The sequence below is a fragment of the Rhea pennata genome, chromosome 17 (assembly GCF_028389875.1).
Source record: "Rhea pennata isolate bPtePen1 chromosome 17, bPtePen1.pri, whole genome shotgun sequence".
Lineage (NCBI taxonomy): Eukaryota > Metazoa > Chordata > Aves > Rheiformes > Rheidae > Rhea > Rhea pennata.
The window spans coordinates 1,294,091-1,316,944 of NC_084679.1; the positions used below are offsets into that span (position 1 = coordinate 1,294,091).

Consider the following 22,854-nt stretch of genomic DNA (forward strand, 5'->3'; position numbering starts at 1 on the left):
CCTCTGCTGCGGGCCCGGCCCGCCCCTCGCCGCGGCCTCGGGGCGGCGCGCTGAGCCCCGGCGGGAGGGGGCGGCTCCGGGCCGCAGGCCTCCGGGGCGGCAGCTCCCGAGGTGCGGGGCGTGTTAGCCCGGGATGCTGATCCCGGGGATGCAGGCGTCCAGGGAGGCAGGGGATCCTGGCCTGGGATACTGGCACCTGCATCTGCAGCACTTAGCGGGCAGGGGATGCTGGTCCCCTAGGATGCAGGCATGCAGGGTGCAGGAGACACTGGCCACCAGGATACGAGCGCCCAAAGGCACCATACCCAAGATGCAGGCACCCAGGGATGCTTTGCCAAGGATGTGAGGGATGGGGGTGCCAAGGATGCAGCCCCCAAGATGCAGGAGATGCTGGTTGCAGGGACTCAAGCTCCTGGGATGTAGGTACACAGGGATGCAGCACCATGGATGCAGGCACCTGGGGAATGCAGGTCCCAAGGATGAGGGAGATCTGGTGGGTGGGGCACAGAAAGGTGTGAGCCCCCTGGGCTTGCAGCCGGCTCCTGTCAGTCTGGTTCGGAGGGTCCCTCAGCTGGGAAATTCTGTCTGCTGGCGTATTTGCTAATCCCACTCACCGTGTGAGGAGGAGCTTCCTCCTCCAGGGGTTCCTGGGAAGGTGCTGGGGGGAGGGGAGTTGTTCAGCTGCCATCAGACCATCATGAAGCCTCTGTCTTCGGGGAAGTCTGTCTTTCCATGAATCCCATGGCCTGCTGGGAGCTCATGCAAGAGCTGTGCTGGGCCACGTCACTCTGCAGACACGGCCGTGGGGGACGGTGCAGGTGCTGCATGTCCTGGGGGCTGAACAGGCGTCTCCAGCCGAACCCTCCCCAGATGTGCAGCACATCTGAGCAGGCACAGAGCAGGCTGCATGGACGCCAAAACACTCACAGGAGCCGGGCCTGGATACCTGCGCTCTCCTGGAAGAAGCCTGGCACGCTGTGCACAGATCCACGGGGCCGCGTGGGCTGCAGCACCTCGTGGACCAGCCACGCATGCCACGGCAGAGTCGGCGCCCGGGGCTTCCCTTTGAGAGCCCGCGGGCGGCGAGTGCAGGCGCCGCCGAGCCACGTTCAGCACAGCAGCGTTTCTCTAACAGCCAGATCTCAGCGTTTGGAGAAGACAGACCGTTAATGCAGCTGTCTCCATACGCGCTTCTCTCTGGCTTGTTCAGCCCTCTCAAGGGGGTCAACACAACCGTCTCCCCATATGTTCTCTTTTTAAACTGATTTTGGATGCTTCCAGGCTTTGGCACTGTGTAAGAGAAGAAACTAACTTTGCAGGTTGGCTGTAGAGCAAGTAAAATCTTTATCAGTTTGGGTGTCCCTTAATAACTCTTAAGTGCTGGCAGAGGAACAGCTTGTTTAGCTTGTTTTGAGCTTTTCTGCTTCCTGCTTGCTTGCTTTTTTCTTTCCCAGACCGTTTCCTGCTCACCCACACTAATACTGTCAAATCCACAGGGCCCAGGAGCCCCTGCTGCACAGGTCCAGACCCGCCTCCACCGAGCTCCCTGGTACCAGAGGCGTTTGGACCAGCTGCCTCCAGGAAGAGCCCTTGCGCTCTTCCAGCGCGGCGCTGCCGGGACAGGCTGCCACGTACGCCGTGTTGCACACTTGTCCGTGCTGCGAGCGGGCAGAGGCTTGCTGAAAGGCTGCTGGTTTTGCAGGGGGCTGGTGCACGGGTCGGTTTGGACATCCGGTGCCTGGGCACTGCGGGGAGCCGGGCTGCGTTGCCTTCAGTCACTGCCTGAGCTCTGTTTTGGAAGTAAACCGAGATCTGCTCTGTGCACCCCTTCGAATGTACGTGCTCGCTCCAGAGCAGCCTTCTCCCTGGCTGTTGGAGATGTGCGCTGCACAACATTTTCTGTCTTGCCACGCTTTTGCCTCCTTTTTCTATTCCTGATGTTTTCCTGCGATGGGATTGCTCCCATGGACATTTTCTTCGTCCCCTCACCTTCAGCTTGTTCCTGCGTGTCCCCTCAAGTGTTTCTTGTTCCAGGGTGAAAGGATGGTGAATTTATTCCCTCCTGCTCTTACCCAGACCCTTCGCAACCCCAGTGCTTCCCTCCTGCCTGCCCATGGCATGCAGCGCATCCTCCTGCCCACGGGCAGGCTGGCTCGCGGCGCGGCTCCGGACCTCGCCACCTCCGCTGCCGCGCTTCCCCGTGCTCCTGCCCGGCCTCTGCTCCTCAGCTCTCCCGCTCGCCTCTTCCCCTCTGCGGGACCGGCGGCTCCTCTCTCTTTCTTCTTGGTTTCTAGATACCACTCGGCTCCCTTCACCCTCTAGTGCTGTGACCTGCCTCTCGGCACTCCGGGCCTCCAGCACGCAGCCTGCTCCAGCCACGGCTCCCAGGGCTCGCGGGGAGCAGAGGGAGCAGGAACACACAGCCTGCGGGCACGGCGGAGGCCGGCAGCGCCCTGCCTGCTCGGCAGCCCTGGAGCGCTCGTGCTGCCACGTGCCGAAGCCGCGGGAAGGGGCTGCCGCGCTGCCGGAGGGGGTGGATTCCGGCCGGGGGAGCAGGCAGGGAGCGGCTCTCCTGCACGTCGTGCTGTGCCTGGAGGCGCCCGGCGCTGCAGCAGCTGGCACGGGAAGGCAGGCAGCAGAGCCCCCGAGGCAGCGACAGTGGGGCCAGCTGGACACCAGCCTGCAACGAGCACAGCGACAGCCCAGAGCAGCTCCGGGAGGCGCTCGGCACGGCGCTGCCGGTGCCGCCCTGGCAGGCCGCTGGCTTTGCTCCTGGCTCAGGGGATTCCTTCTCCCTTTTCCTGAGACTTGCTCTGGGGCAGATGCCTCCGAGTCCTCCCTCGAGCTGCTGCCAGGCAGCGGCTGCAGCCAACTGCACTTGCACTCTGCCAGGGCCAGGGCTCGCTGGCTCGTTCAGCCTGCTGCTGGCACTGGGGTCCCGGACGGTGGGTCCTGACTGTGCTCCCAAGGGAAGAAGACCCTCATGGATGCAGGCTCCTGCTTCCTGGCTCCCTTCCGGACCAGCCGGCAGGGAATTCAGCACTCGAGTGCATTTTCCATAGGCCCGGGCAAGGCGCAGGAACCTCTGAGCGTGATTTTGCCACTCCGTGCTGCCTCCCCCACCCCACGCTCGGCTCTGGCCCCGCGGCAGCCTCCCCTCCCGGCGCAGAGCCCTCGCAGTCCCTCCCCCGCTCTTCTTCCACCGCGGCGGTTTTGCGGCTCTGCGCTGAAGGATGCTGTTGCAGCCCTGCAGCTCTGCTGCTCCGCTGGAGCCGGTGGCCGCGGCTGTGCAGCGGCGAGAGGCTGCTGCTCGCGCGGCGGGGCCCGTCGCCATCAGCTGCCAGCAGACGGGCTGAGCGCCCGGCTGCCGCTCTAACCCACCCTCTCCCGCCCGCTCCCGCAAGGCTCGGCGCGCTGCCCCTGCCTGCTGCTGCGCTGCGGGGTGGGTGGCAGCCGGGACCCCTGCAGCGCGGGTCCCCGGGGCAGGAGCGCCGTGCCGCGAGGCAGCGCCGGCTCCCGGTGCCGGAGAGGGGCAAGGAGCCCCGGCGGCGCGGCGCGGCGCGGCACAACGCGGCCATCGGCTACGTGACTGCCGGGGAGCGAGCACCCGGCACCCTGCCGCGCGGGCCGCTGTCGCTGCTACGCCCAGGCAAAGCCGGTCCGCGGCACAGAGCGAGAGGCTGGAGATCGGCTTCTGCTTTGCGTCACCAAGGAGAAATGGGAGCATCGAGATTTTTTTTTTCCGTCATTTTTATTCTCTCGTAGTCTCTGTCCAAAAATAGCCCGAGCTCCCTCCCCGGGGAATGCTCCGCGTGGGAGCCTTGCCCCCCGTCCCCGTGCATTAGCCCGACAGCTGCTAAGTGAAGCTGTTGTCTGAGGCTTCATCATAACCCTAGAGCACAGCGCGTTGCAGAGCGCGCCATGGCCGCTCGGGACCGCGCAGGGGCGGCCAGGCGGCACGGGGGGAGCGGTCCCGGGGCGCTGCACGTGGGGCTGCGTGCGGCACGCGGGGCTGTCCCGGCACGGGGCCCCGGGGAGCGGATCCTCGTGCGGGGGTCCTGAGTACGGGCGATGCAGGGGGACCCTGCGGGGGGACAGGTGCGGCTGTCCTGCATGGGGACCCTGGATGAGTGAGCTGGGGGGGGGCACTGGGGATGTGCTGGGGGTGTGCTGTGGGTGCGCTGGGGGTGAGCTGGGGACGTGCTGGGGATGGGCTGGGGGTGCACTGGATGTGCCGGGGATGCACTGGATGTGCTGGGGGTGAGCTGGGGGTGTGCTGGGCTGTACTGGAGGTGCACTGGAGGTGTGCTGGGGGTGAGCTGGGGATGTGCCGGGGGGTACTGCAGGTGAGCTGGGGGTGTGCTGGGGGTGTGCTGGGGTGAGCTGGGGGTGCACTGGTGGTGAGCAGGGGGTGCACTGGGGGTGAGCTGGGGGTGCACTGGAGGTGCACTGGGGGTGTGCGGGGGTGTGCCGCGGGTGCCGGCAGCAGCGTGCTCCCTGTCCGGCGCACCGGTGGGGCCGGGTGCTGCTCCCCCCTCTCCAGCCCCTTCCCCGGCGCTGCCACGGGGCGGCTGCACCCCGACCTGCTGGGCTGCTCCACCGCCCCGGCCTTTCCGCTGCCTGAAATCCCTCCCTCCCCGAGCCCGGACCCCCGAGCCCCGATCCGAGCCCAGACCCCTGAGCCCTGGACCCCTGAGCCCCGAGGGCGGCTGCTGCCCGCAGCTGGAGCCGGCGCCGGAGTGCGGCGCGCCGGCCCGTGGGGCTGCCCGCGGCTCCAGCCCCTGTGCACAGCAGTTAAAAATACGGGACGATTTGTGTCAAGGTCACACCGAATGCCAGAGCTTCCCACGAAGTACTTCATCATGTTCAAAAATATTTAATCCCAGCAATTTTCACATTGTTCTTATAAAAACAGACATGTATGAAGGGAAATGAAATGCTTAGTACATTTTTGGCACATTTTTTTTCCGTTTTTTTCTTTAACCTTTACAAATTACAAACACACATTCGTTGTTTTTAGAGGAAAAAACCGAAGTCTCAGCTGTACACTGCGGAGATGCACTGACCATCCCTAAGCTGCCAGAGGCTCCAGGACATTGTCGTGGGCACAGGCGCCGCTGGGCGAGGATGCGGGAAGGGCGCCGGGGCCGGCGGGCACGGGACGTGGGGCACACGCCAGCCCCGGGGGCACGCGGGGCTCGGGCTGCGGCTGCTCCGCCGGCGCCGGCAGCGGCTCGGCGGGCGGATTGCTGCCCACTTTGCCGCCCGGGAGCTGCGCCGGTGCCCGGCACGCAGGCTGCCCGCTCCCAGCCCCACCGCGCCGCCGGCACAGGCGCTCGGCCGCCGCCGCCGTGCCCGCCGGCACCTGGGCGAGCGCGGGTACGCCGGGTCAGCCTGCGGCGAGCTCCAGCCCCGGAGGCGCCCGGAGCCTCGCGGCCGAGGCGGCGGCGGCGGCGGCCGAGGAGGAGCAGCTGGCGCAAGCCCGGGCGCGCTCGGCTCCGCGCCGCTTCCCCGCGGCGCTGCAGGTCCTCGGTCCTGGGCCGCCCCACGCTCCCAAAGCACAGCGGGAAGAAAGCGGCCCGGGGCTCGCGCGGGCCGGCACCGGGCGCTCTCCCGGCCTCGGGCAGCAGCGCCGCCGCCGGCTTCCCCGAGACGCGCTCCGCTCCCGGGGCGGCAGCCGCCCCGTCGCCCCAGGGCGCCCGGCTCCGGGGGCCGGGAGAGGCGCTCGGAGCCCCGGGAGGGCTCTGGCAGCATCCGGCCCGGGTGCCCTGGGGCGAACTCTGCACCGGAGACAGCTCTCGGCAATCAACTGCAGGCTCGTGCAATGGAGACGTTTTTAATTTTTAACAACATAAAAATCGCAAAATCCCCCTGCGTGCGGCCAGCGCCGGCGGCGGGGGGGCGCCGCGCCGTGCGGAGCGGCAGTGGCAGCGGGACGCCCCGCGCCGCCCCGGCCTCGCTGCCCGCCCCGCTCGGCCCGCCCTGGGCCCCGGCCGCCCCGGGCCCTGCCACTCGCCTAGCGCAATTTAAATAGAATAAATACAGTGAAGAAAACAGTAAAATCTTCAATAAAGAGGCAAAAGGAAAGACAACAGTAGGTCCGGGGTCCAATCAAACTCCACATAGTCTCTGGATTAGTTACTGAGGAAGTTCTACGAGAGTAAGTTAAGTTCACTGCGGGCGACTCTCTTATCGCTGTCTTTATATCGAAACTTCGTATTCTCGCGTTTCCTGCAGAGAAGAAAGCGCAGTTTCAGGGCCCCATCTTTCCCTGGCCTATCCACCGGGCAGAACAGATCGGGCTCTCTCCTTTTTTTGTGGCAGCTGCTTTTCCTTTTCTCCCTCCGTATCCCTCTCAATCTTCCGCGCGTGCAACCTCCCCGCCTGCGGCTCAGCTCGCTCCCGCAGCCGTGCGCGCTCGCCGCAGCCCCAGGACGCGGCGCTGCACCGAGCCTTTCCCCGGGCTCCGGCAGCGCTGCCCGTGATTTCTGGCTGCTGCAGGCTGCAGTTTTGCTCTCCCGTCCCAGCGCACTTTTCCGGGGCGGCTCGGGACTCCCTCCACCCCGGCACCCGCCCTGCGCGACTGCGCCCGCACCGGCTCTTCGCCTCCCCGGCGCCCTGGGGCTGAGCACCTCTGCGCAAGCGGGCACCTCTGGGCTGCGGCACTTAAAGGTGCCAAACACAGGGAGAACTGCGATAAATCGCATGATCTGACAGCACTGCCCTTGTGAGCCGGCTCACGCCGAGCCCTTCCCGTCGTGGCGCTGGACCTGGCCGGGCCCCGCGGAGCACGGCCCGAGGCGCGCTGGCGACTCACCCCTGTCTCGTAGATCGGGTTGTCAAACTCCGTTTCCACCGTGATCTGGCTGTACGGGTGCGAGTACATGAGGGGTAGGCGGAGGCTGGAGTTGTACCTGCACCTGGGCCGGGAGACGCGGCGGTCAGGGGCGGCACGGCCGCCCGCGCCGCGGTGCCGCGCAGCAGCTCCCTGCTTGCTCCGGGGACGCTGCCCCGGCTTTGCTGCCAGCTCCCGCGCCGCGGCGGCGGCTCCTACCTCGTGATATAGATGTACGCTCCCCCCAGCAGCAAGGAGATGATCAGCACCGGGATGAATATGGCTAAGGCCATATTGCCCCCCTCGAGCGATGTCTCTGCAGCGGCTTCTGCTACTAAAAGGACAAAAATCATTGAGTTGGCGCTTGCTCAGCACCCTGCAATCCCCCACTGCCGCCACTTCCCTGCTGTGCTGCTCCGGCCCTGCTGCTCCCCGTAATGCCACTGCGTTATTTAACCTGCCCCTTTCTGCCCAGCCGCCTCCCTCCTGCTGCTGCCGGGTTTTGCATGGGCAGAGCATTGCCCAATGCGGGGCGCGAGGTCCGGGGCGCGGGGATCGAGCCAGCAGCCAGCAGCGCTGCTCCAGCAGGGCACGGTGCAGCGTGGCACGGAGCAGCTTGGCACGGCATGGTGCAGCATGGCACGGCACAGCGCAGCGTGGCACGGTGCAGTGTGGCATGGTGCAGTGTGGCATGGCACGGCATGGCACGGCATGGCACAGCACAGCACAGCATGGCATGGCACGGCATGGCACAGCACGGCACAGCACGGCACGGCATGGCACGGCATGGCGCGGTACGGCACGGGCGCCACATGCTCCCGCGGCGCACCAGGCTCGGCTCCTCGGCAGGAGCGCGGGTTCCCAAGCAACGGCCTCCTGTGCGGGGGGCTCGGCCGGCCAGCGCACGTCACTCACCTTCCAGAGCATGTTCGAAGCTGTCCTGATTCACTGGAAGAGAAACGGGGAATTATTGGCACAAGTCGGGGGGCTTCAAGGCCCCAGCAGCCGCCCGGGGAGCGTGAAGAGCTCTGACCTGCCCGACGCGGCTCGGCTTCCCCTGCTCGCTGCGCGCGAGCGGGGGCCGCCGCGTGCACCCACCTTTGCAGATGGGCAGCGGCCCGCTCCAGTGGGACGGCTGCCCCAGGATGCACTTGATGGTCACCTCCCCCATGAGCTCGAAGCCTTCGTAGCACATGAAGGTCAGGGACTCTCCTGGCAGGTAGAGGCGTTTGTAGAGGATTTGGTAGCCGTTTTCCGGCAGTCCTGGGTTATCGCAGGCCAGGGACTCTTCCGCTGAAAAGGAAGATGCGCCAGGGTGAGCCTAAAGGGTTTTTAAAGGGAAGAAAGAGCCTGGAAAGTAGGGAATAGGGAAAGTAACTCCTGCGATCCAATCTAGTCCAGCTTGGGAGGGACTCAGACCTCCTGCACTGCCCCACAGGGCTGGACAAGGTCTCGGCCTGTGGGAAAGAGCTTCCCGCTTCCCCAGGGAAATCCCCAGAGCCGCGGGGCAGGAGCGGGGCGGGAAGCAGCTCGCAGGGAAGCAGCCCCGACTCACAGACGCAGTGCGGGAGCCGCGAGGTCCAGATGGGCGTCCCCGTCTCGCGGCTGTAGCAGGTCAGCAGGGAGCTGCCCTCCAGCACGAAGCCCGGGTTGCACGTGTACTGAATGGTGGTGCCCACCAGCAGCACCAGGTCGGAGATGAGGCGCGTGGAGTGCTCCACTTCCCCCGGGTCCGTGCAGTACATAACTGCGGAGAAAGAGCCGCCCTGAGTCCGGGACCGGCAGAGCTGCAGGCGCCAGCAGCGGCTGCGCAGCGGCGCGGTGTGGGGCGCGGGCGTGCAGCGGGGCTGTGCCGGGCGGGAGGCGGCCGCCTGCTCCGGGTGCTCGGCGGGGCCCGGCAGCGCGCGGCGGCAGGCGGATCCAGTGCGCTTACTCTTTTCGCAGAAGGGAGGGTCGCTGCTCCAGCTGAGGTCCCACTGGCAGGTGAGCGTGTCGCTGCCCACGATGTCGTAGCCCGGGTCGCACTGGTAGGTGATCTTGGCCCCTCGCACCAGCTCCGTGTGCGACGTGGTCTTCCAGCCGTTCTGGATCTCGGGCAGGTCCGAGCAGGAGTCATTGCGGGACACCTCTGCAGCCGAGGAGAGACCCGCCGTCACCCACGGGAGCGCGGCCCCCCGAGCCGCCGCCGCCTCCGGAGCGTGCGCGGCCGTGCAGGGCCCCCCGCCGCGCACCTCCTCCCTGCCGGAGAGCCGGGCAGCTCCGCACACAGCCAGCGGCACGGCCGCGGCAGGCAGCAGAGGCCAGGGGCTCCGGGTGGGATTTCCCGTGGAAGAGGGAAGATGCAGCGGGGCAGGAGTGGGCTAATGGGGGCTCTTGGAAGTGTCCCCAGCCTCCAGGTGTGCGGGAACCCGGCCGAGGGCGCTGCCGACCGCGGAGGCAAGCGTCTGTGCTGTGCTGGGGGCAAAAAGAGCAGTTTGAGAACATCAGGCTCAGCTCTGGCCGCAGGTTCACGAGACAAGCGCTGCTGGGCAGCCACTTTGCTCCGGCGGGTGATTTCCGTGGCACCGGGCCCTGGTGCACCCGGCAGCAGCGGCGTGCAGCCCGGCCCGGCGTGCTGCACTGCACCGCAGCAGGATGATCTGCATTGCAGCTCGCTCGCTGCTTGCTGTAACGGGGCTGACATCAGTGCAACGAGAGCAGGCTCGGAGCAAGCCAGCTGGGGAGAGCCTGGCAGGGAGGCGGCGGCGGCAGCGAGAGTGGCAGGCAGCGGCGGGGACCGAGCGCCCTGCCCGCTCCTTGTCCTGTCCTCGGGCACGAGCCACGCCGGGTTGGCCGGCATGGGTGTGCAGAAGGACGGCGTGGACAAACATCTCCAGATGTAGGTCTGAGCTCCTCCAAAGCAAGGAGCTATGAGCTGGGAATGCCCTTTTTGGGAGCCAGCAGCTTCGTGCCTGACCAAAGTGCTGGGAGGGATCCTGCACCCACATTCCCTGAAAATTTGTCTCCCTGCCATGCTGCTCTGTAGTTGCACCAGGCCAGACCAGGCTAGCAGGGACTGAAAATGCTGGTGCTCTCTTGCAGAAGGAGCCTGAAGAGTGGACACCGAGGAACCGAGCGGCCCAGCGATCCGCAGCAAGCCTGGGATTTCTCTGCAGAAGCTCGCTGGAGACCGCGGCGCAGCTGCACGCCAGCCCCGCCTGTGCTGCCCCGCGGGGGCAGGCAGCGCCCCGCTCCCACCTACCTATGTAGTTCATGATGAATCCTTGCCCCTTCCCGAAGATGAGCCCGGCCGGGTCCGAGTGGAACTGGATGGTCAGGTCGGGGCTGGAGGAATAGAGCTTCTGGGGACCGCTGCTGCCCACGAACTGCCCCAGGATGCGGGCGGTGAGCTCGTCCCCGTCGTAGATGGTGAGGATGTCGCTGTTGGTGATGTTCAGGCTGCAGAGGAGAGCTGGGTCAGGGAGCAGCTCGCGGGCGAGGACGCGGCGGTGCTGGGCACAAGGGGCGGTGGAAGCAGGCGCCTGCCCCGGCTCTGCTGCGGCATCAAGCCCGGCACCGAGCCCCATCCCTGCACTCCATCCCGGGAGTGTTCGGCAGGGACAAGCCCAGGCGCTGGAAGTGCCGTGGGCTCTTCAGGGCAGGAGAGCTGAAACCCTGTGGTGGGGTGACACCAGCGCGCACAGCCGGTGCTGCCGGCCCTGTGCCGAGTGGGAAAGGTGACACCTGGTTACAGCCGCTGCATGCAACTCTTTGGAGGCGGCAGGACGCGGTCCCAGGTGATGCTCTTCCCAGGCGGGTTTGTCTCGCCAGACGTGATCGAGTTGCTCTCTCCTGGGGAGCGATCCGAGGGAGCGAGGCGGTCCGGCCCTCCCGGGGTCGGCGCCTGGGCCTGGCGCCGGGAAGGGCCGGGCTGGCCGCGGACGGCGCGCCCGCCAGCCTCTCGCCAGCAGAGAGCAGTGGTCTCCCAGGGATGGCTGGAGCCTGCTCCGGGCAGCGGGCAAAGCCGCCGGCTGCGGGCGCAGCGGGGCCCCACGGCGCCGAGCGCTGCACCTCCTCGCTGCCGGGACCCAGCCCCGCGGGCGGCTCTCACCCTCCGGCTGCACAGGGGCCCCGGGCGCCGGCCGCGGCTCCAGCGTTTCCCTCGCGCCAGCAGCCGCTGCAGCACCTCGCTGCGTGCCGGGCCGCGCAGGTAGCAAGACGGGGTGTGTGTGTGGGGGGGTGATGGGGAGGCTCAGACGTCGTCTCCCCCGGCATGGTGCTGCCCTCCCCAGCACAGCAGCGTGGCGGCAGCAACGCCTGCGCCCAGGCTGCCAAAGGGTCTCAAGCCGGGACGGCAAGGATTTGGGGCTGCAGCACTGCATCCCTCCCCTCTGCACGGGGCCGGCTGCGCCCGCACATCCGTGCTAACGGGGGGAGCAGGACGCACTCGGCCGCTGCGGGAGCCCTGCCCTGCACGTCGGCCCGGCTAACGCAGCCTTGCTTGGAGACACCTGAGCTGATCCCCAAATGTTTTATTAAGAATGTTCTTGGAAGGCACCCAGCTAATCCCCACGGCAAGCTGACATTTGTAGTAAATCTCTGCTTTCTGTCAAACATGATTTTCTCGGTGACATTTATGTTTGATGACTTCAAATCGCATGGCCTCCAGTTCAGCTCAGCCCCCACAAAGCTGGCAGAGGAGCACTGGGAGCTCTGGCTTGCGATTTTCACAGAAAGCTTTAAACCCTTTATGACTCTAAACCCACACTTGAAATACAGCATCGTCTTGAAAACCCAGAATAGCATCGAAGGAGCAGCTTCTCCTTGCGTTCACCACATCAGCGTGCCAAAAGCTCCCGGCACGGCCCGTGCTGGCAGACGGAGCCGGTGCCCGTGGAGCCCCACGCGTGCGGCGGGCGCTGCCGCGCGCCAGGACGGAGGCGCCGGGGCTCGCGGGGTGACTCCGCTCCGCTGCCCCGCAGCTCCCCGAGCCGCAGCAAGCGTGGGCTGACGCTCAGGCAAACTGATGCGGGCCGTGAGGCTGGGCGCGTTGTAGGGGGTTGGAAAAGCTCCAGGGGAGGAAAACAGTGGAACCCTGCCCGGGTGCGTGCTGCATGGCCGGCCGGGCTCGGCACCGACGGGGCGGGGACCAGCGCCCGAGTCCTACTCACAGCTGGATGTCCAGGAAAAGCCGCTTCTCCTCGCCGACGTGGACCCTCCAGACGCAGTCCTCTCCCTCCATGTAGGGCTCCGGCCAGTTGGGGGACAGGATCACCCCGGCCACGGCGCTCAGCTCCCCGCCGCACATGGCTGCAAGAGCAGGGACAAACGTGGCTCAGGCCCGGCCTCGAGGGCTTTCAGGGTGTGAGGTGCCCTGTGCTGCTGCAACCTGACCTGCACGCTGCAGCACCCAGCCCAGCGCTCTGCATCGCCCAGCCTCGCGCCCTGCATTGCCCGACGCAGCGCCCTGCAGCACCCAGCCCAGCGCTCTGCGTCACCCAGCCTCGTGCCCTGCATTGCCCGACGCAGCGCCCTGCAGCACCCAGCCCAGCGCTCTGCGTCACCCAGCCTCGTGCCCTGCATTGCCCGACGCACCGCCCATGCAGCGCCCTGCAGCACCCAGCCCAGCACCCTGCATGGCCCGACCCAGCACCCTGCAGCACCCATGCAGCACCCTGCAGCGCCCAGCCCAGCATCCTGCATCGCTGCGTGGTGCCGCGGTGGCAGTCACCAACCTCGGCACAGCGGCTCGGTGTCGTTCCAGTACGGGTCCCGCATGTTGACGCACTCGATGACGGCGGGGCCCTGCTCCAGGGAGTGCCCCGGGTCACAGGTGAACTCCACGGTGGTGCCCAGGTTGTAGGTGGGGTCGGAGGTGGTGAAATTCCCGTTCTGAATGTAGGGCTCGTAGCAGTGGCCCCGCTCGAAGGCTGCGAGAGAAAGACCGGGTCAGCGTCATGGCTAGCAGCCCGGCGCCGGCAGCGGGAGCTGCCCCCTCCCCGGCCAGGGCAGCGCCTCAACCCGCTTCCCTGCCCCGGGCCCCACGTCTCGCTGGGCTTCCTGCCGCCGCCTGGTCTGCCGGCGCGTCCTCCGCAGGGGCTGCTCCTCCTCTGACGGATCGCGGTCGCCCTGCCCTGCCCTCCGCGCCGGCGCGTCCCGTGCACGCACGGCTGCTCCGGCGGGCACCGTGCTGGTGCAGCCGCGGGGCCACGACGCCGGCGGCGGCCGGGGGGCTGGTTAGCGCTGATTTCTCCGGCGCCGGCAGGCTCCGATGTCCCTGTGCCGTCGGCGCTCCCCGGCTGCTCGCTACCGAGGCGCTGAGCTGAGCAGCGTGTTTTGCTCCTGCCGGAGGCTTCGGGCTCGGCCTCCCGCTAGCGCAAATTGGGGCCGCGCTGTCGAAATGGGGCCCGTGAGGCCAGCGCGGTGCTCGCGGGAGGGGGCCGGCCAGCCTCCTCTCTGAAGGCGTGCGCGGCGATTTGCGCTTGCCACGAGCGATCTGGGACGAGCACAGCGCAGCGGCGGGGCAGCAGGTTTAAAAGCATAAAGAAGTAACCGTTAACTCTGGGCACAGGTTATTGCATTTTAGGAATGTGGGACTTAAATAGCACCCGGGGGACTCAAGCAGCCGGCAGGAGGAGAGAAAGGCTGCAAGAAACGTCACCAAAGGTTCGCAAACCCAGCCTGACGGAGGAAGCAAGCGTGAGCGAGCCGCGGGGCAGGCGGCCGCCGGGGCCGGGGCGCGCGCGGGCGGTCTCCCTGCTGCCCCCGACGTAACCGCTTATCCACAGGGCCGATGGGGTCCCGGAGGGCCGGGGCGAGCCGCGGCCGAGCGAGAGCGCGTCACCTTCGAAGCGGATGTTGAAGGCCGTGGCGGCGGCGGGCTCGGGCGCCACGAAGTCGATCCTGATGGAGGAGCCGTCGCTGATGACCCCCTCGAAGGGCACGCTGTCGGCGCGCAGCGAGTCGTAGAGCACGGCCGAGCGGTTCGTGTCCCCGCCGTACACCACCATCCTGCGGGGAGACGCACCGCGTGCCGCCTGGCGCCCGGAGCCTCCGCGCTCCCCGGCCCGCGGCGCCCTCCGGACGCGGCGCGGGAATTGCGCAAACAAAACTTCACGGAGCAGGTAAGTCTCTTCACTGACTCATAAACAGGGCTCTGTTCTCTGATTTTACTACAGGTCATAAACCCGTTTTACGGCCTGTTGCCAGACTGAATTTTTAATGCTGTTTAAACACAAGCGGCAGCACCGTGTGTGCTTTGCATTACGGACGCCGACGGCTGGCGGTGCGCAGCGGCGACGAGCAGCGCTGGGCAGGCGGCGCGAGCGGGTGCACCGAGCACCCTGAACGGCACTTGGACGCTGAAACCGGGACCCGCCAGCCCTGCCCGGGGCCGCCGGCCGCCCCTTCCCCGCCGCAGCGCCCGGACGACGCCCGGACCCGGCCGCAGCCTCACCTGTCCTTCTCGTCCAGCAGGAGCTTCTCGAAGTGCAGGTGGAGCTTCTGGCCCCGGGGGGCCTCGATGGTCCACACGCAGGCCACGCCGCCGGTCTGGTTCCCGGGGTAGCTGGGCGACAGGACGCGGCCGATCGTGGCGTTGTGCACCGTCCCGCCGCAGGGCGCTGGCAAGGCGGGCACCGGCTCCGTGAGCCCGGGGCCGCGCATCGAAACGCTGCCCTCGCGCTGGGAACGCCGCCGCCGAGCTCGCCGGAGCGCGGGCGCCGGGGCCAGCCCCTGCGCGCCGGGCTGCCCCGCTCCTCCCCGCAGGCTTCGCTGCCCGGACCTCGTGCCTGGCTCGCCTTGGCCGTGTTTTGTGCACACGTGCGCCTGCATCTGCCTGTCCACACGTGCGCGCGCCCCTGCGATTTCCTCTCCCTGAGCCGCTGGATAAGCATTGCCCCTCGCATGCAAACCCGGCGCGACTCTCCCCGATCGCAGGCACAGCTTGAGCTGTGAGCAGGACCTGGCGCTATTTTCCCTCTCTCCTGGGACTGTTTGAATTCACCGAGCAAAGAAAGCACTGCAGACCTTTTTTTGGGGGGGATTCCAGTTTTCTTAGCACTTACGCTAAACAAAAATGACTGTACCTGAACAGATTGGTTCTGGGCTGCTCCAGTGGGGTCTGGATGCGTTGATGCACGTTAGCACCTTGGGACCTTGCAGCTCATATCCCAGGTGACAGTGAAAATGAGCGATGCCACCCGAGTGCAGATCCATCACGGTGACGTCGCCGAAGTCAGGTCTCCGCGGAAAGTTGCAGCTCAGCATGAACACTGCAACGAGCACGGCCGCGTCGGAGCCCAGGGCTGCAGCCCAGCCCTCCCGCGAGCGGCTGGCCCAACGCTGCGGAGCTGCCGGCTCTGCCGGGGCAGCCACTGCGGCCCACGGCCAAACACTCAGCTGCTGAGCAGCTGCTTTTCTACCTGCCACTGCTTTCCACCAGACCTACTTTCTATTCTAAAAAGAATTTGCTTGCAGTCATTTATTTTTTATAGCTTTACAAGAGAAAAATAGATATTTACAGGAGTCTGTGCAAGAGGAGCTGCCTCCTGGGACCAGCAGCGGGGCAGAGCGGGTCCGAGGGCCGTGGAGCCACCGCAGCCGTCCCGAGCCCGTGCACAGGAAGCCCCAGCGCTGTGGCACGGCCCAGCCGCCGTCCGCTCCATCCCTGCGCAGCTGCGCGCCCTGGACGCGCAGCGAGGCCGGAGCCCGGCTCCGCGGGGAAAGCCGCGCGCCCCGACGCAGCACCTCGCGTGCCGGTGGTCCATGCCGGCCCGGCCGGAGCCAGCCTGGGATGCCCCCGCGGCACCTACCCTGGTAGTGCAGCTGGAAGGTGCCCGGCGCCTCGTCCGGGAACGTGCGGAAGTAGACGGAGATGGTGTTCGTGGGGCTGCGAATCACCTGGCCCTCCACCAGCAGCGTCTGGTTGGCAAGCACCACCAGGGCGTCCTCGTCCGCGCCGCGGATGGAGAGCACCTCGCCGTCCGACAGGTTCACGCTCTTGACCTGCGGGCCCAGGGACGGCGCCCGTGAGCTGCGGGGCGGGAGGCGAGGGGCGCCCGGCGCGTCGCCCTGCCCCGGCGCTGCAGCCATCGCCCCGGGCGCGCGCGGGAGCCCGGCGACCATCGCGCTGCTGATCCCCGGGAGCTGGGCGCCAGCGGCCGGAGCAGCTCATCTGAGGGGTGGTTTAATGCCTGCTCCGCTTATGCAGCAAAAGTTAATCCACTTTTCGAGCTTGGCCGGGGGCCCCCGGGGCTCGCTGCTGGGCGCAGAAGCTCTGCACCTAAAGCAGGGTGTTTCTGAAGGGCTGGTGGCTCCCCCGACACCCAGGATCCACCCCGCCACGGGGAACATTCGGGGACTCCAGTGGCAAATGCATCTAAAGAGCAGTCCCAGAAGGCTTTAATTATTATTTGTAAGTAGCTGGAAAGTAACCTCACACTTGCATTTCACATCCATTTAGTGTATTAAATGGGCTCATATTTCAGCAGAAAAGCACTCATCAGATCATTTGGCTCCTTAAGCGCGTGGAAGCCAGGGCTCTGTATGTAGCACACACCAAGCATCGCCTGTAATTGCACACGCTGCCGACGATGTTGTGACGAGAAGGGTTTGGGGCTGTTGTCACAAAACTCGCGTGCCTCCCCGGCGCGCCGGCGCGCACCCTCGCCCAAGGACGGACGTGCTGGGGCGCCGGGAGCCTGGGAAAGCACCCGGGGAAGCGCCGTGCTGGGAGCTGCGGAGCCATTCGCAGCGCTCGGAGTCTTTCGCACTTGTGCTGGAAGAAGGGAGCCTTCGGCACCCAGGCCGTCAACAAACGCCCTCCCTGCCCCAAAGCGCCAGGGTGCCAGGGTGCCAGGAAAAGCCCCGTCCTCACCGAGTTCCTTCTGCTGGACGCCAGATTGCAGGACTGGGCCCTCAAGGTGTGCTCGGGAGGTGTTTGGGCTCCGGGTGCACGTGTCTTGGGCACTGCCACGGGCTCACGCGGCTCCCGGTTTGCAAGGCAGCACTGCAGCTCTCTCCTTACAGCCCTGGGAGCCACCGAGCAGCTCACCGCAGAGCTGGACCGCAGCTGGCTGCCTGGACTGCCTCTACCCCGAAAGAGCCCGTTTCCCCAGACGGCCTCGTTTGCAGCAGGGTGCTGGGTCACTGCAGAGTCCCTGGAGCAGCCGAAATCCTTGCAGCAACCCCAGCACGCCGGTGCCCTGCGCAGCACAGCGGGAGCCCGGGGCAAGCCCCCGCGCTCCATCCCCATGCTGCCCCAGGCGGCCTCGGCGCCCCCCACTTTCATCCCGCACGGGGACGGAAGCGAACCCCTTGCACACGCGTGTGCACGTGGCAGCAGGGAGGCCGGCGGAGAGCAACGTCCCCCGGGCAGAGCCCTGGTGGGCTGCCAGCTCCCGGCACCCTGCGACCGCCGGGTTTGTGCTGGCTCCTGCTGCCAGACGGTGCCGAGCCGCGTGCGATGGGGATGCGCCTCGCCGGGCACCGCGGCGCAGGTGCTGCGGCAGCCCACACCTAGGCGCCAGTGCGGCCAGTGAGTCAGACGCTGTCGGGGAACGGGAGCCGAGGAAACTGCCCGGGCTGCGTACGACGCGAGGCACCTCCCTCCCGCTCCCCCCGGCGCGGGGCTCTGCACCCCGAGCTCCTCTGCGTCGCTGCGAAGACGCTTCCAGGGTGCTTCCAGCACGTTTTGTTCCGAGATTGCTTAAAGACAGACCTGCCCCCAAGCCACTTTCCTCTGGCAACGACTCGCACGAAACACGCTATCCAGCACCGAATCACTAGCACCCCGTGGGCGCCTCGCGCCGCGGGGAGCGGACCGTGCGCGCGGTTTCCTGCGGGGCCGCGGACGACACGTTCTGACTTCAGTCCGAGCCTGAACCAGTGTCAGCTCCTAACACGTCTGCTGGGAAGACGGGAGGGTTCCTTGATTCGAGCTGTCAGGCTTGCTCACCCACGAGAAAACCTCTTTATGGAAATTCTATTTCTTGCCAAGAGAATTCAAGATTTTTTAAAATAAGCATAATTTAACTAAGCATTTTCAGACCCGGCTGCCCTGCAGCTCTAGCAGGCACAGCAGCGGGGCGCAGCGCGCAGCAAGCCCAGCACCGGGCTCGGAGGCGCGCGGGGAGCGCCGGGCGGCCGCCAGCGCCCGGGCCACGAAGCCTGGCGAACGCCCGGGGCCGTGGCGTGCGACGAGGCCGGGGATTAAATCACAGTCGCTTCGATGTTAACCAGTCGCCGGCATCGCTGCGCGGCAGCGGAGGAAGTTGCACGGCGGGACTGCAGCTCCTGCCTGGCCTCGTTAGCTCCGGCTCGCAGCGCTCGAGCTCAGGCGCCCACTCGTGCCGTGACGCCCCTGGGGTTTAACGCGCTCGACTGCTGCCTCCTCAGGGTCTTTGGTCTTGCAGACTTTGTACGGCGCAGCCCAGGACGTGCCCCCGGCACAGTGGCGTCCGTGGACCTGGAGGACTTTCCCACCGGGAGCAACGTGCCCAGCCACGCTGAGCCTGCGGCCGTGTCCGGGGAGGGCGTAACATCGGCTTTCCACGCAAACAAGGAAAATCCTTCTGCATGGCACTGTCTCCTCGGCTGGGCTCATCACTATAGATCATACGTGACATCCCATGCGCAGACCAAAGAGAGGAAATAAATCCACGGAGTCTTGCTTGCCATGAATGCTGTTCCTAACTTCCTTGGGACATAAATCACGCCGCTGTTGCTGTCTAAGTGGTTAAAAGCCTTCTCCGGAGCTCGCTGCTGTCAGCAACGGATGAGGCACGTCTCGGTGCCTCGGCCCCAAGCCTGGCAGCTCCCCGTGCGGCCGGCCAGGCGCCTGCGCCGCTCGCCTTGGGGGACCCGGGGAAGCAGAGCCAGCCCCGCACGCCGGCAGGAGCGCTCCGGCGGGAGCGCCCGCTCCCGACGCCGCGAGCCGCGCGGGGGGGGGGCCGGGATTGCCGCCAGCCCGGGCTGCATGACCTCGGCGCGTGCCCGCGGGCCGGAGGACCCCGCGCTCCGCCGCCGCAGCGGCGCCTGCCCGCGTGCCTCCTGTGCCGGGGAGCCGCCCCGTGCCTGCGCAGAGCCGCGGCCGCCCTACGGTTTGCCCCAAACCCTCAGAAGCATCAGCGCAGCCAAACGCAAAGCTTGGGGGTGCAGAGGCTGATTTTATGCTCCATTAAAACCTCAGCTTATAACGGAGCAAGGTCAGGAGTGATGTCACTTGGTGGGCTGTGGACAGAGGCAAATTTACAGCGGAGCAGTTTGTCTTTAGCACCCTGGAATTTGGGTTTAGAGCCTGGAAGACGGCAGAATTGCCATGCCAAGGCGTCGGAGCCGCGCGCGGGCAGCCGTGCTCGCCCCGCCGCGCACCTCCCGTCGGGGCTCCCTTGGTGGCCGCCGCCGTGCCACCAAGGCCAGCCCTTCGTGTGCGCCGGCCGAAGGGATGGGAAGAGCCCTGGAACCACTGCTGCTTTAATGCACGTTCTTAATTACGCTGACTAGAACTTAATGGATTTTAATTGAATACCAATTGTGGCACGGGGAAAATTCAAGAGTAAAGAAGGACGCCAGCCCACGGTGCAGAGCCGGTGAGCTGGTTGTGCTTGAGGCATGTGCCAAGGATGGACAGACACGGACAGAGCCCGCTCTTCTTCTTCCAGACCAGTCACCTACCACCCACCGAAGCGGCTCAGCGCCGGCTGGCTCAGCGCAACGCCAGCGCTGATTGCCCGGAGCAGCTTCCTCCTGGCGACCCCGTGCAACGGGGGAAAGCTCCTCCGCGGTGTCAGACCCCGCGTTTGGGGCTGGGCCCGGCTCCTAACGAGGGAGCAGGAGCTCTGACCTGGCTGCCAGGCTTTCTTGTTACCGTGGATGTTGTGCTGTAGTCTGCATTTCCCGTGCATACTGTTCTTTACCGCTGTGGACGTTAATTGCTAACATATTTACAGGCTCCTTCCTCCATGAACTTGGGTCTCTCTTGGTTTGGTCTCTCTACCATAGCATGCATACCTGCTGCTGGGATTTTTTAGCAGGAAACACCAGTTTGGCCCTGCATTTCCTGCTGAGTGGCTGGTGGGGAGGTGGCCCTGCCTGAGTGCAGGGACTGGCATTTCCAAGGCGCCCCAAAGCAAGCTGCTGTGACCAGCTGCACGCCTGGCTCCCCTTTGGGAGCACCGGCCTGCACCCAGCATTGCAGGGGAAAGGGGCTCGGGATCTCGGGATACCTGCCTGGCGCCGGCTCGTGCCTGGCATCACGCAGGAAAGGGGCTCGGGTGCCCGCCTGGTGCTGCTGGTGGCCAGGACCCTGGTCCCATGGCCGCTGCCAGCGCTGCTGCCGCTGCCTGCACGAACACGGCCGCCTGCCTGTGCTCAGCTAATTGTGCAGCACGTTAAAGCTTTGCTCAGATCTGATGTTCGTAAAGTGCCAGCTCCCTCGTGTAGGTTATTTATTGCAGAAAAACGCTGCATTTCCCTGGCGCCACGGCAGCGCTTGCAGAGCTGCTCCCGCCCATGCCCGGTGCATGCACGCGGGGACGCTGGCGGTCGTGGTCCTACCTGGAGCTCGACGCCGTAGCCGGTGTAGACGGTGATGTTGTAGGTGCACTCCAGGTAGCTGTGGCGCGGCAGCGGCGGGTAGTCGGTGGAGTCGATGAAGCCCTCGGGCTCGTAGAAGCTCATGCTACAAAGAACTGGAGGCGAGACCCGCGTCAGGCCGCCGGGTGGGCAGCCCTCATCTTCCCACCTCCCGCTTTGGGTGGCGAAACGGGGCTGAGCAAGCGGCTCTTTGCACCCAAACCCAAGGCCATTTCTGCAGGATGGCTTCTGCAGCACATCCAGGGAAAAAAATGGAGCAGGGAAATAGGCAGGGAGAGGGCATGGACATTTCCCATGTCCTGGCTGCGTCCTCGGCTGCTGGCCCCAAACCTCACGGCTCCGCGGTGCCCCTGCTCCGGCCTCCGGCACTGCGGAAACGTGGGGTTTGGGTAGCGCAGGAGCGCTGCTGGCACGGGCTGGCGCTGTTTGCAGCACGAGCCATTCCGGTTACCCCCACGAGCCTCCCACAACTCCCCGGCCCGGGCCCCTGCCCGGCGCGCGCAGCCCGGCGGGGCGGCCCTACCCGGGGCGGGCTCCGTGGTTGTCACCGTGGTGGTCACGATGGTGGATGTGGTGGTCTCCTGGCTCTCGTCCCACGCGGAGCCATTCATCCCGCTCTCGGCGCCGCTCGTCCCGTCGAGGGCGGTGCGGCCGGGGACCGCCGGCTCCGCCGGCAGGTTTGCTCCCGCGCCCCGGGGGGACGGCGAGATCTGCAGCACCGCGGCGCTGGCGGTGGCCCCGCCGCCGTGTTCCCGCAGTGGCTCAGCCGGAGCTGCCTTCACGCCACCCGCCCCGGCCACGGTGCCCGCCGGCGTGCGCGGCTCCTCTGGGGAGGCCGGCGGTGCCGGGCTGGCCTGCGCGGCGGCCACGGGCGGCCCCGGCACCGTGGGTTTGGGCCTCGGGTGCTTCCTCGCTGCATTGACTTGCTTCACCGTGGGCGGCTTCTTCCTGCTGGGCACGGTTGGGTTTGCATCGGGGGCGGCGGTGGGCGCCGGGTGGGCATCGCTGCGCGCGCGCCCGACGGTCTCCACCGGTGCGGGGCCCGGGGCCGTGCCGGCCGGGAGGAGCTGGGGCACCGGCGTGGGGCCGCCCTCCCCGGTGGCCGCAGCCGCAGCAAGAGCGCCCGGGCGCGCAGGGCTCGGCGCCGCCTCCGAGCCGCCGTCTGCAAGAGAAGGGGGAAAGGCTTCGAAAGGCTTCGGCACGCCCGGGCGGGCTCGCGAGCCGTGCCAGCGCGCTCGCCCCGCGCACCGCGGCCAGCCAGCCCCGCTTCCCCGCTCCCGGCCCCGGCCCCGGCCCAGAGCGGCTGCTCGGGGCCCTCCTCTCCGGCCGGCCGCTCCTCGGGCTCGCGCGCCCTGCGGGGTTTGGTGCTCCGCCTCGGGCGCAGGAAAGCTCCCGCTCCCGCAGCTGCCCTCAGCAAACGCGGTTGCTGCAGAGGCCGCGGAGGCCGCGCTCGCTCCCGCTGCCTGCCCCGCGCCGCCGGCCCGATTCACGGGCCTCCTCCGCTCTCCCGTAGCGAGACACCGTTTGCTTTTGAAAAGTCTCTCCTCAGGCAGCCGATAACCTTTTGCATGGGGCAAAGCAACGCACAGGAAAGAAAGACGAATCAAAGCTGCCCCGTTGCAGCTCTAACCAGGGACTTCAATTGCATAAAATACAGATTTATTCACCACCAGCAGGTCTGATTGGGCTGCAGTCCACAGGGCAAAATAAGCTCTAACCACTGCCACAGCTCTACAAAACGTTGCATAAAGTGAAAGCTAATAGAACCACGGAGTCCACGTTTTCCATGGAAACAGCAGTTGCTAGGGAAGGCGCTTAATATGCTTTACTTAAAGGCTGCAACTCTGCGCGCCTGGTCCCTGCAGAGCAGCCCGGGCTCTGCGGGCACTGGGCGCCCCGGCGGCTCCTGCGCTCGACATCCTGCTCGCCGCCAAGCCCCGCGCTGCGCCGTGCTGTGCTGCACCGCGCCGTGCTGCACCGCACCACAGCGTGCCATGCCGTGCTGCACCGCGCCGCACCGTGCTGCGCTGCACCGAGCCATGCAGCACCATTCTGCGCCGTGCCGTGCCGCACTGCGCCGTGCCGCAGCCACAGCCTCTCCCGTGGACCGACCCCTGGGAAAGCACGACGGGCCTCCCTCCGCCTTGCCCCCGCCTTCATCAGAACGAACATTATAGAGCTCCTTTAAACAAAAGCACAGCAGTTATTTTAAAATTTTGCTTGATTTTGCGCATTTCAAATTCGACTAATTGCTGGCCCAGAATGAAAAGGAACAGAGGAACTTTTTGACATGAAATGTGAGATGCGGGGACAGCTCAGGGTTACTGTCACGGGTGAGCGCAGTTCCGCTCGGAGTCAAAGCCCAGTTTCACTGCTCTGTGGTTTTAATGCCTTTGAACATCTGCCTCTGACGTTTCAGCCGGAGTTTTGCCAACAGCAGTCTT

At 66.4% G+C, this 22,854-nt stretch overlaps 1 protein-coding gene across 1 annotated transcript; it reads right to left on the minus strand.

The window, feature by feature from the left end:
* Nucleotides 1-6,201: 6,201 nt before the first annotated feature.
* On the minus strand, nucleotides 6,202-22,570 carry SEZ6L (seizure related 6 homolog like). The gene is made up of 17 exons (XM_062590338.1): nucleotides 22,429-22,570; nucleotides 20,934-21,572; nucleotides 20,372-20,505; nucleotides 15,628-15,820; nucleotides 14,902-15,087; nucleotides 14,271-14,436; nucleotides 13,659-13,825; nucleotides 12,550-12,744; nucleotides 11,986-12,124; nucleotides 10,077-10,273; nucleotides 8,769-8,963; nucleotides 8,391-8,582; nucleotides 7,934-8,128; nucleotides 7,751-7,783; nucleotides 7,055-7,169; nucleotides 6,818-6,920; nucleotides 6,202-6,231 (listed from the first exon to the last, which is right to left on the minus strand). The coding sequence occupies exons 1-17, from the start codon at nucleotides 22,568-22,570 to the stop codon at nucleotides 6,202-6,204; spliced, it is 3,021 nt and encodes a 1,006-aa protein (XP_062446322.1).
* Between the last annotated feature and the right edge of the window lie 284 nt (nucleotides 22,571-22,854).